This window comes from Ornithodoros turicata, chromosome 2 (genome assembly GCF_037126465.1).
Source record: "Ornithodoros turicata isolate Travis chromosome 2, ASM3712646v1, whole genome shotgun sequence".
NCBI classification, from domain to species: domain Eukaryota; kingdom Metazoa; phylum Arthropoda; class Arachnida; order Ixodida; family Argasidae; genus Ornithodoros; species Ornithodoros turicata.
The window spans coordinates 84,717,553-84,729,872 of record NC_088202.1 but is presented as its reverse complement, the minus strand read 5'-3'; the positions used below and the strand labels follow the sequence as shown (position 1 = coordinate 84,729,872).

General features: G+C 43.8%; 1 protein-coding gene across 1 annotated transcript; it reads right to left on the bottom strand.

Moving 5' to 3' along the window:
* Positions 1–1,426: 1,426 nt before the first annotated feature.
* LOC135383798 (ubiquitin-fold modifier-conjugating enzyme 1) lies at positions 1,427–12,011 on the bottom strand. The gene is made up of 5 exons (XM_064613120.1): positions 11,696–12,011; positions 7,933–8,064; positions 6,829–6,905; positions 6,504–6,594; positions 1,427–1,550 (listed from the first exon to the last, which is right to left on the bottom strand). The coding sequence occupies exons 1-5, from the start codon at positions 11,816–11,818 to the stop codon at positions 1,467–1,469; spliced, it is 507 nt and encodes a 168-aa protein (XP_064469190.1). The 5' UTR covers positions 11,819–12,011; the 3' UTR covers positions 1,427–1,466.
* Between the last annotated feature and the right edge of the window lie 309 nt (positions 12,012–12,320).

Genomic DNA, 12,320 nt, shown 5'->3' with positions numbered 1-12,320 from the left:
CAACTGCAGACCACACCTACTCTAGTGTGACGTTCGTGGTAGAGAGCCCCTCATTCGTTCGTAGGAAAAACCGTCTGCTACGAACATTGCTGGCTGCTTCTTGTTGACTTCTATTATTTATATGATTTATATCACGTTTTCTTTAAAAAAGAAGAAGCATATACGCAGCCTGAGAAAATAAGATTACGATCACAAGAGTAATATATCCGTGGCTTCTGTGCAATCTCAGAATTCACAGCAGCAGAAAGCTATTGCGAAGCGGTATTGTGGCGCCACCTGTTAGCCACTGAACCAACTGCACGGTGAAAACTGTCGGACAGGCTGCACACTGTCGAGAAGCACGGGATTTTTCTGTACAAACGCAGTTAATTTCGTTCTGCACCACTCGTTCTTCCCGTGGTGTCTGCGGTCCCAAAAAATCGTGGTTGTGTCGTTGACAGCCTTCAAACCCTCCGTTTCGGACATCACGAAGCCGGAGAACGCATGGCGTCTTCCAAGCGGTAGCAGACGCTCCGGCCTGGGCGATGTTGCTCAACACGATCATGTGATCCCAAGTCCAATGAGGAGCGTCCTCACCACTTGCGCCACATAGTGACATGTGTGGTGGCGCTCATCACGTGCCTATCGTGAAGGCGAAGGAGGGTGTTTCGCGCTCGGGAGGTCCGGGGAGCTATTGCAGGCGTCCCAATTTAACTACGGTTGCACTAATTGTGGGAAAACTGTTTTCGGCCGCCTAACATTCCATACTGACCAAAAACAGAAAAAAAGTTGTGGGCCTCTAGACTGCTCCTTTAATGGGAAACCACCAGAAGTAACTCGAGAATAACTTAACTGCACTTAATCAGTAACTGTAATTGTTTCTTTATTACATTTTGGCTTTGGCAACCCTTTCTGTAACTAAGTTACTTGCTGAGTCACGTAACTGTAACTTAATTGCAATAGTGCGCTGCTATTCCTTAGTCAATACGTATGTAACTTAGTTACGTCTACTGCGTAGCTTATACTGCTATGCAGATCTGTTCCGGAATACCACACGTAGATTCTCCAAATACTGCAAAAGCCACACTTGACTGACAGTCATACCATACACATTTAAGATGTGTATCATGTGGAATTTGTATGCTGTCTTTAACTGCAATGATTGCCATTTTCATATGGTGCTAAAATCTTGTGTGCAGAGAGTGTACCTGGCACTACGTACTCGGATTACTGGATAGAAGCACCATTTGGAGTTTTCCAGTCCAAATACTGATAAGCACGAGGTTTTGATAAATGCAGATTGATATCACAGTAGGTTATTTTCAATGTGTATATAATACTGGAAGCAGTTATGTCCATTTGCTTACAGCAACATTAAAACAAGATGTAGTCCAACACGCTACCCAAGAGTACACCCATGCATATGTCCAAAAGGGATGAAACAATGTTTCAAAATAATGTTCACTTTATAAGCGTTCATATATCTGCTACTTTGCAGGAAGCTCATCTTTATGTTTCAAGATTCCCTTCTGTATTAGGTCTGGAATTTCTACTGCGAGCCACGGACCCAGCTGTAAAACAAGAAAAACAATGGTATAGTACAACAGAACCCTGTAACAACTTCCATCATTCCACCGCTGGCTAGTTGCATCTCAAATCGAACAAGCCAGTATATTTGATGTCTCGAATGAACGGGAAAAAAATATATGTCGAAGCCATTGGTGAGTTAGGAGAAATAAACGCCTTCGGAATTCTCTGCGCTGTGCGGTTAGGGAAACAGGAGAGGAGGAAAAAAATGCCTTTCAGAAGATGATGTCGTCGCACGCGGGTTTGAGCGTCATATGCAAGGCATCTTGTCGCATTATAGTCATTTCTTGCTCTGGCTATGGACTACCTAGGGCATAAGAGGCTCCTGCGTTGGTGGTGCTGTGTCGTTTTTTTTTATCTGGAAAAAATTATCAACATTGACTCAGAGCACTGAAAAGCACCATATTCATGCAACTTTCCAGACGATGTACAGAACTGATAAAATTGAGCTTTATGCCATTTAATTGATCATTCATGGGGCTGTCGAACAATATATAATTTGTTGTTGTACTCTATCAGGTACGTAAGCGATACTTTTTTAAGTAGCACCATACCTCCGAAAAAAAAAAAATTTTGGAAGCCTTTATCTAAAACACCCCACCAAAAACTTGCCTAAAAAAATTCGATATGTCGTAGGTATTCCCTTAGACTACACACAGAAGAAAGATCAAAATTCGGACTTGACCGGTAGGCGCACTGTGAATTTTTTACCGATCCTATACACGGAGCCCAACCAAGCGGTGGCACTGTGTCCTGCGTGGGGCAAAATCGAACTTCTTTCTTCACATGTAAACTAATTGCTATCATTTGAAGCCGTTCTGAGCGTTTGCGTTCATAATAGTGTTATAATCACTGAATGCGCTCGCATTTTTCACGGACGTCACACATGCGTTGCAAGTGCTGAGCCTGTGAAGAACAGAATGCTTTTGCATGTTTTTTAAGATGTATATTCGTTCACGGTGATCATATCGAAGCATATTTACTGTACACATTATGGCAGAAGAGAGGCAGTGACTTCCAGCATTCTTTCAAAAAGTTTCCTTTCCTACGGTCCCATGACCCCGGATGGCGGAAATCGCATAGAGGAAAGTGTCGTTGTGTAGTGTCTGACGCACACACTCAAGGTTAATTCCTGGTGGCTTTTGTGAACCTTGCCGAAACAGCCCGACTGGCGCCGCTGACCAACATCCACGATCTTCGGTTCGACATGCTGTGACTATGCGGAGGTCCTAATTGCGTTAACTCCGGGGAGACAGCTTGCGCCAAGTTTTGCATCATCCTCGGCCACAGAAGAGCACAGAGTGCCCTTTATACAGCGTGTATGAAGACATCTGAAAAACTGCACTGTGTCGTCCGTGACATCACACCTACCCAGTGGCATATCCACGGGGGGGGGGGCAAGTTTTCGTATCGAGCCCCCCCTACCTTGGCGGTCTGGCTACGCCACTGCACCTACCTCATGTCCAGTGAAAAAAACGAGTACATGTGGTTGCTGCACAAACTACATTCAGTGATTATAACACTGTTATGAACGCAAACGCTCAGAACAGCTTCATATGATAGCAGCTAGTTTTCATGCGAAGGCAATAGCAGAAAGTCTGTTTGAAAAATTCGATTTTGCCAAATGCAGGACACGGTGCCACTGCTTCATTGCGCTCCACGTATAGGACCGACGAAAAGTTCACAGTGCGCCTACCAGTCAAGTCCGAATTTTGATCTTTCTTCTGTGTGTAGTCTAAGGCAGTGTTTCCCAAAGTGTGGTCCGCGGACCCCTGGGGGTCCGCGACCGTCTCTCACGTTACAGTGAGGATTTTCGTCCCCATAAACACGCGCTCGTACATGCTGCCCCATTTCCAAACACCCAGAACTTCCAAAATTGCTACAAGCATGCTTCAACGGCTAGCTTCTAATTTCTGATCGAAAAGTCCTGCAATGCACGTTTGTCCGCGTCATACACATACAAACAAGAAGAAGAAACCAGTCCGGAATCGTTTCTGAAGATGTATCGAAAGCACGCAGCAGCTGACGAGGTTGCTGGTTATGCACTGGCTGTGACGGTGTGTGTGTGGGGGGGGGGGCGTGAATTGGTTCTCATCACTTCCGGGGGTCCGTCACCGCCAAAAGTTTGGGAAACACTGGTCTAAGGGAATACCTATGACATATCAAATTTTCGAGGCAAGTTTTTGGTGGGTTTTTTTAGATAAAGGCTTCTGAAATTCGTAATTTTTCGGAGGTACGCTGCTACTTGAAAAAGTATCGCTTAGATACCTGATAGAGTAGTGCAACAAATTATATATCATTCGATAGCCCCATGAATGATAAATTAAATGGCATAAAGCTCAATCTTATCCGCTCGGTACATCGTCCGGAAAGTTGCAGTGAATATGGTGCATTTTGGCGCTTTGAGTCAACTTTGAGTCACGCGCTATTGCGTCTCCCTCTCTACAACGGCGTATGTGCTTGGTGGACTAGATTTCTTTTCCTTCTTAAGTTGAACACGAATATAGGTGGTCTAAAGCTAGAGCAAGAAACCACTATAATGCGACAAGTAATAGTCCTGCGGGGGACACTCAAACCCACGCACGACGACATTGTCTTCTGAGAGGCACTTTTTTCCTCCTTTCCTATTTCCCGAACCGCGTTTATTTCTCCTAGCTCACCAATGGCTTCAATATATATATTTTTCCCCCGTGCATTCAAGACCTCAAATGTATCGGCTTGTTCGATATGAGATGGAACTAGCCCACTACTTATTGAAACGTCAACTCTGTGTAGAAAGTTGGTCTAATTGGTTGTAGTTCATTATGAATGAAGAGCGAGGACACAATAAACAACACTGGTCAAGCTCAACATGATGCAACATTGCAACGTATCTGGCACACACTGAGTGTAAACTTATTGGCAAGTGATTTCATTCATGTTATGCAATCCAGTCTTCATAGCTTCCTTCATTTTCATTGTTATTTTTCATGTGAAAGAACCACCTCTGTCATGAAACATTCACGTGTCCCAGACATCAGATCACAGTGGCAACTGAGCGAAAGAGAGAGAGAAAAAAAAAACAATACTCGAGCAACAGCAGCTCTCAGAGCCTTGCCAGCTCAGAACCTTGACGCTAGCCTCATTCACCTCGTGACAGGTAGGAGTCTTTTTCACAGGTAAGTCTTTTTCACATATCCTACACATATTGAAAATAGAACTGTATTGCAAAAGTAATGTGGTGCCCTCTGCAATATACTTTACGCAAAAAGTGCATGTTGCGTGCTTTTGTGTTAGAGATACAGTACATGCAGAAAATATAAAAACAGGTGTAAGATCTCCTTTGTACTTCTACACAATGAAATCTGGTGCCATTAAAGTGCTAAGGAAGCACCTGCCGTGAGGCACTCTGGGACATACAAGGTGCAAGTTTTATTTCTTGTGAGACCCTAGTGCGATCTGTAGTGTGGGACCAGTGGTATATTTCATAACAGATTTGTTGCTCTCACACAGGAAATAATGAAAATGAAATAGTAACCAAAAGAGACTGGCTCGTCTGAAATGCAATGAAATTATCCTGGCACATCTGTGTCGCACAGCAGCTTTCACTATTAGCGCAGACAGCGATTCTACAATGCACATGAATATGAAGGTGAAACTGCATCATCTTGGAAACACATTACTCGATTTTAAACCACAAGCAATAGTACGTAACAATGCACACAAATGATTTCACGTGACACTAGGTAACAGTATCTCTTCATGCTGCAATGGGGAGTGTTGGGTAAAGTACCCAACAATTGTACTTAAAGTAAAGTACTAAGCACCTGGCATCATTAGTACTTTAAGTAGTAAAAAGTATCACATTGCAAATGTACTTTTAAGTAAATTACAAAGGACTAGACAAAATATGTTTAAGTACTCATAAGTACACTGCAAATTTAGTTTCTATCACTTTGGATTTTGCTGTCTGGTACAGTGGTGCAGCCAGAGGGGAGGGTTTCAAGTGTTCAACCCTCCCTCAACATTGTGCTTTTGGTAGTGCATTTGGGAAAGGGAAACAAGTGTGAAATCCTCCCCTCACGTAAAGTTTCAGTAGAACCCTTCACAAAATATTTTTCTGGCTATGCTACTTGGTAGTTCTTTTTATTTCACCCACTGCTGCAAACTGCAAGTGATCGGCAAAAGAGCAACAGTGACATCGATATCTCCGCCCTGACTTAATGTCACAGAAAGACGTCATACACGATTCAGGCAAACCCTTATCGCTGTATGTTTCACGATCTCCGTTTTGTTTTTGTCTTTTGCTTGCAAGGAGCTTTGCGCATCACCACTACATATCAGCAGAGAAGGGCAAGAGCCGTGATGAAAGGAGCAGGATGAAAGGAGTGATATGGCGAGCGACTGCGAACACAAGAAGGAGGAAAAGAAAGAAAGAAAGAAAAACAAAACAAAGATCGTGAAACATACCGCGATAAGGGTTTGCCTGAATCGCACATGACGTTTTTCTGTGACGCTAAGTGAAGGCGGAGATATCGACGTCACTGTCGCTCTTTTGCCGGTCACTTGCGGTTTGCAGCAGACGCCGGATGTGAAATAGTCAAGTTTGTATAGCGCGTGCTGCAATTCATTTTGTGCTTCATCAGTAGTTCGAGCGGATCGTGTGGAGATCAGGCTTTAATATCCCAATTGAGATGTGCTCCCTAAAGGCAATAATTAAAAAGTTGATTAAGATATCTCTGTTAATTAGTCCCCTAATTGAGAAAAAAATATGGCTCTCTAGTAGCAGCCACGTGAAGTAATCAAATGGCAAAAGTTAAAGCGTCCTAGGCAAATCCCCTTTTTAGGAAAATTTGTTGCAGCTAAAAAGAAACACCCACTGTATGTGGTATAATTGAGATTGCCAGAAAGTTCCACATGTTTACAATACCGTGTAACATGAGGAAAGGTACACTTACCCCCAGAGCCATGGCATGTGCAATACCAAATTTGGGAATGTTTCTTGCCCAAAGAGGTTTGAAGTGGTCCGTTAAACATATTTTCCCGCCCCTGAAACAGAACTGGCCATCAGTCAAGGGTCACACATAAATGATAGTCGAGTTTATAGAAGGATGCGTGCCAAGGAGCGAGAGAGGATGGTGAGCTGCTAAGGCTCACTCATCCTTTCACCTCATCCAAAATTTCTTTGATCTCAAGTTGCTGTTCTTCCCTCCTCGTGGCTGCAGTGAGTTGTGAGATTTCTGAACCCTAGAGCACCATCCAACTTAACAATTTTTTTATTACCTGTACATCTTTGCAGTCTTTCCATCTAAAGAGGGGAGAGCTAGCTCAGGTGCTGTTGTGGGGTATGTAACTGGAATCTGTAACACAAAAGATTAAATTTCATGAAGATGTTTGTGCAAGACCAAGTTCCCGTCACACACAATCCTCATTTGGAGCCGACAACGGTTTAGACATGGACACTTTGTGTGTTAGTCTGTGTCTAAACCGTTGTCACCGCCAAATGAATATGTACCAAACGTACGTTTAAGTTCTATTCTTATACACAATCCTATATGCTATTTAAAACTGCACACAGAGAACACAAATAGATATCGAAGCTGAAATGCCTCAATCAACAAAACCAAGGCTTTAGTGAAAAAAAAAAGTAAATTAATTGGAATTGGAAAGGAAAGCACGCATTACTGTACGTGAAGCTTAATAGGCATGAAATGGGCAACAGTGTTCTTGCCAGTTTATGCAATGGTGGAATGCAATGGTGCAACCAGAACTGAACCCTTTGCAAACTTCGGGAAGTGAACTGTAACGGATATCTGTTTCGGTTTCAGGCCCTGGTAACATGACCATCAATGCAGAAAAAACATGCTGTGTATGGCTACATTGACACTATGGCTTATAAAGGTGGCAGTTACAAACCCTGGCAATTCATTTCACCTGACCAGACAAGATTTGCATTGACAAGAACCTGTATCCATTCCTGCTTAAATTTCAGAATTTTACTGTTCAAGCCCCCACTCTCAATTTGCAAAAATTTCTTCAATAGGCACCCTTGGGTGCCTGCCTTAGGATTTTAAAATCATTTTGCACAAAATATAATACACACAAAGAAACACAGTACAAATAAAATTCATGCACTGTTCAATTTAAATGTACACTGTTCAAATTCAATGTACATGCACTGGACTCCTCCATACTCAACACATGCAACTTTCACATGTTTGGCAAAGCCATTGTGCTGTCATGTGCCACCCCCACAGTATCTGTTTAAACATCTCTAGCACACAGAAGAATATGAAGTGTAAAGCAAGGAATCACCAACTACCTGAAGATACTGCTATGCTGTGCTGTAAGAGGTCAGATGTGAATGTTAAAAGAAATATGACTCACATCAAATTCCACTTCAAACTCATATTTGAGGAGCTCGTGGATGTACCAGCACTTCCCAAACCACTTGGTCCCATCCTTGTTGGACTCGAGCCTGAACCAGTCATTGTCATTTTCCTTGTTATTCTGTACATACTGCAATATGGATGGAATTGACACTGTAGTCGTGGACAGCCTTGTTTGTAAGTACAGTCATTGCTACATTATTTTTTTTCTAATTGCCGAAAATTAATGTAGCAGTTGTTACGTCATGCAAATAGTCGTATATATACTTTTAGTTGTTTGATGTTGCGAATAGTTGCAACCTAGTGTCATTTGGGCTGCATTATGCTTAGGGTTTCCAGTTTACTACATTTATTTTTTTCCAAACTTTATGGGTGTTTATCGACATCCATTTCGCATAGAAAGATCTAATTGTGTTGGCAGTAATACTTTCGTTAAACAAATAACTGCCCAAATTCGGATGTTCATAGTATATTATGGAAAAAAAACTCATGGTATTTGTAGGTAGGTAGCAGAGCACAAACAAACAAAAAATCACATAATTAACCAGCAAGAACTACCAAATCTCAAATAGCAAATGTGTGGAAATTGTAGTACACACATACGCCAACATGCTGTCATCTCTATAACAGCCTTTTAACTCACACCTAAGTTATCGCCATTTAGTGTAGGGTGGCAAAACAGCATCAAACAGAGGGAAAAGGCTCTACATTGCATTGCAAATGTTCTGCATATGGGCACAGAACGTCACCTTTATGAATTTCTTCCTGTGAGAAAATTTTAATTTGCGAATAATGTACTCCTCTCTAATGTTAGTAAACTAAGTGATGCATGAAAGCGTAGCACACCATACCACAGACGACATACAAATAATTGGAGTGTGCTGATACTCAGAACAGAATACAGAAAAAACATGTTAGCTTAATTGGGGTGTCCAAATTGTAGGCTTCAAATTCCCTGTCTTTTCCAGGTTTTCACTGTCTATTTCAAGAGAATCCCTGAAAAACCCAAAGGGCACTTGGTGCCTGCTCCTACGTTTTCATATAGATCACTCATGAAATAGATAATTTAGTCAATAATTCTGATTATTTAGTGAATTCAAACAAGCAGAATATGAATACATGTTTCTCCTTACTGTTTAAGGTCTCCTTACAGCTTTTTTTTTTCTCTCCTGCAGAAAGGAGACCTCGTACTGTGCGTCATTCATGACCCTTCTCTTTTTTTGTTACAGGTCACTTATCAATGAGGCTGCCCTACTGCGGCAACGTTGCTGCGACATGGCCGCTCAACCGCACTATTCGGCACTCGCGTGTCCTCATGGCACTTGTCTGTCGATCAAAACCGATGCCACCTATTCTGTTACCCAGAATGATCCGTTGGTGCGTGACCCTTGGAGCATGTGACTATGACCTCCAGTATCGACCAGGTGCAAAACATGCCAATGCGGACGCACTGAGCCGTCTACCTCTTCCAAGTTCCTATGATGAATAGATGATTTTACAGAGATGTGCGTGCCTCCAAGCGCACGGCGCAAAGCAGTATGGGAACTTTGACCGACATTGCTCCGTCGTCTGCTTCGGTTATGGTTTACCCTGGATGACGCTGCTGCTGCGCACACCGGGAATGTTATTGTTCTTCTTCCTCCTCCACCCCTGGCCGTCTCGTAATGCTGTAAGGCGCTCGAAGTTCCCATGAGCCCTTGTGTGCCACAGGTGGCGCTTGCATTTGTAAAAAGGTCTATTGGAACCTCCCCGTGACGTTTTAATGATGAAGGCTCACATGGCGCTACCTCTGACCGCTGCGCAGATAAGTCAGTTTACGAAGATGGACCCGGTACTAAAACCACTGTTCACAGCTTTGCAGTCAGGGGAAGATATTGACTGGTCACGGACGGAATTTTCTCTATATCGGAGTAGGAAACAGGAGCTTTCGATACATCAAGGCTGTGTATTATGGGGAACAAGGGTTGTTATCCCTGAGGAAGCTCGTACTTCCGTGCTACAGTTACTCCATGCTAATCATGTCGGTATGGCTGCAATGAAGAGATGTGCAAGTAGCCACATGTGGTGGCCCAGCATGGATCACGAAATAGAAATGACAGTCAGGAGCTGTACGCAGTGTAAGCTCAACTCCAGAATGCCACGAGCTGCCCTTCACCTTTTTGTCAACGTAGTCAAGTTCCATGGGACACTGTGCATATGGACTTTGCTGGTCCTGTGGACGGGACTACATACTTGATTGTTATAGACGCTTTTTCTAAATGGTTGGAAGTACGGACAATGACCTCCACAACGACAACAGCACTTATCGAGGCTTTGCGGGCCATTTTCGCTACCTTTGGAACACCACGACTACTGGTGACGGACAATGGTACAGCGTTCACTTTGCGGGAAATGGCTTCTGTCAAAAGAATGGGATTCGTCACATCACCTCTGCTCCGTTCCACCCTGCCACAAATGGACAAGCTGAACGGATGTTGGTGGAGACGAAGTTGGCGCTCTCAGGAACCTCACCAAGGGCAGTATTGTGTGCAGTCTCGCTCAATTACTTTTTTGACAGTACATCACGCCACACACCACGACGGGAATATCGCCAGCAGAATTAATGTTCGGCCACGAGCTGAAAACAGCGCTCCACGCTGTTCACCCAACGAGCCACAACTCGGGAGACCACGAACAACCCCTAAAGGTCGCAAAGATCTTCACCGTAAACCAGCGAGTGATAGTGCGAAATTTTCAGGGCAAACTCCATTGGGTGCAAGCAGTAGTGCTGCGACGTGTAGGACCTCCTCACACCTTCTCCGTACAAAGGATGGCAAGCTACGCCGAAGACATATTGACCATCTACAATACTTTAGGCTCTACCAACGCAATGCAGTGCTGAGGAAATTACAGTTGCATGCACCGTCCCTCTGCCGGCTGCATCTGTCTCTCCGACCACCACCGAACCAACTGTGCAAGACCGCAGACAGACTGCCGGCAGCATCGCCCAGTCCACTCGTAGTGCTCCCACAACTCGACAATCAAAACTTCCAACGCGTTTCAGAGACTTTGTTTTGTACTAAAAGGGGAGAGTGTGTCATGTTTATACTAAAAGGTGGGAGTGTTATATACTGGTTTGTCGAACTCCGTCTCAGCCGCACTGGCATCGCGGGAAGCGCGAGGCAGAGTTCGATGGTTCGCTTGTACAACACGCATGGTGCGCAATAAACTCTGTCCCTCTAACAGTCTCCTTACTGCCGGGACATTGATACTTGTCTGTGATTCGATTCATGTTAAATGTCACTTCATTGAAAAACTTTGTCTAGTTTTTGTCGCGTTGTGCGTCTTTCGTGATGCCGTCCTGTGTGGTTGTCCCTAATCGTTTGCTAATAGTCAAGGTAATAATGAATCCCCTAAGTGCTTCACACCAACTCTCTTGCCTTGTTCTCCTTTCGTCTTGATCGATCCTAAATAACCAACCCATCAAAGTGCAGTAAGAGGCTAACCAGCCATCTACAGGCAAGGGCGCATCCAGGATTTTTCAGGGGGGGATCCTGCCTTGGGACAGCATACGCTACAATACTACATTACCTAAGGTCAATTGAAATTCTATGCAACGACAGAAATTGAGGGGTTAGCACATAAAAACCTCCCCCCGTAGATCCGCCCGTGTCTACAAGAGCACTCCTCAAGTAATGGCATGTGCACAGTCGTCAAGGCTCAACATTGCCGAACTGTCGTTACAGAGCCCACCGCAATTCTTCAAGCAGAGTACTAGTTACCTGTATAAGGGCCTGGTATTCTTCCTTTAGTCTGGTTGGCCACAGATCTTTATCTCTCGGCCCTGCTTTCGTTTTTAGTAGAGGGATATTGCTTAGAGTTTTCCTTGTGGCGTCGTCAACCATGGCTTCTGTGCCCGCGAAATTGAATTGACTTCTCAAGTACACAATACAATATCCCTAATCGCGAACTAAAGCAGCCTGCAGTTCAGTGTTTCATACAACAACTTTACCATACGTAACGTGATACTACCAAACAATCACATTAGCAAATGCGAGCAGACATCTTTTGCCACCTAGCTCTGCACAATGTTGCCGGGCAGTCATCGGACGTTCCACAGCAGCTCGTTGACTAGTTCTCGCTGTCACATCACACATTCCTTCCCTTACCCGTTCCTATTCACCCCATTTGACACAGTTTAGGCCAAAGCTTTCTGACCAAAGAATCACATACCTTTTGTATGAATAGTTACATTTATTTTACGAAAGTAATTTTCAGGACATCAACAAATTGCGACAGTACGTTGCCTTCGAATTGCATTGCAGGAAAATGCAGCGTTTCCTGGGCGTCTAACGTTTTCCAGTTCAGAAGTGAAATAAATGGTTAAGACCTGCATCGAGAAAGAAG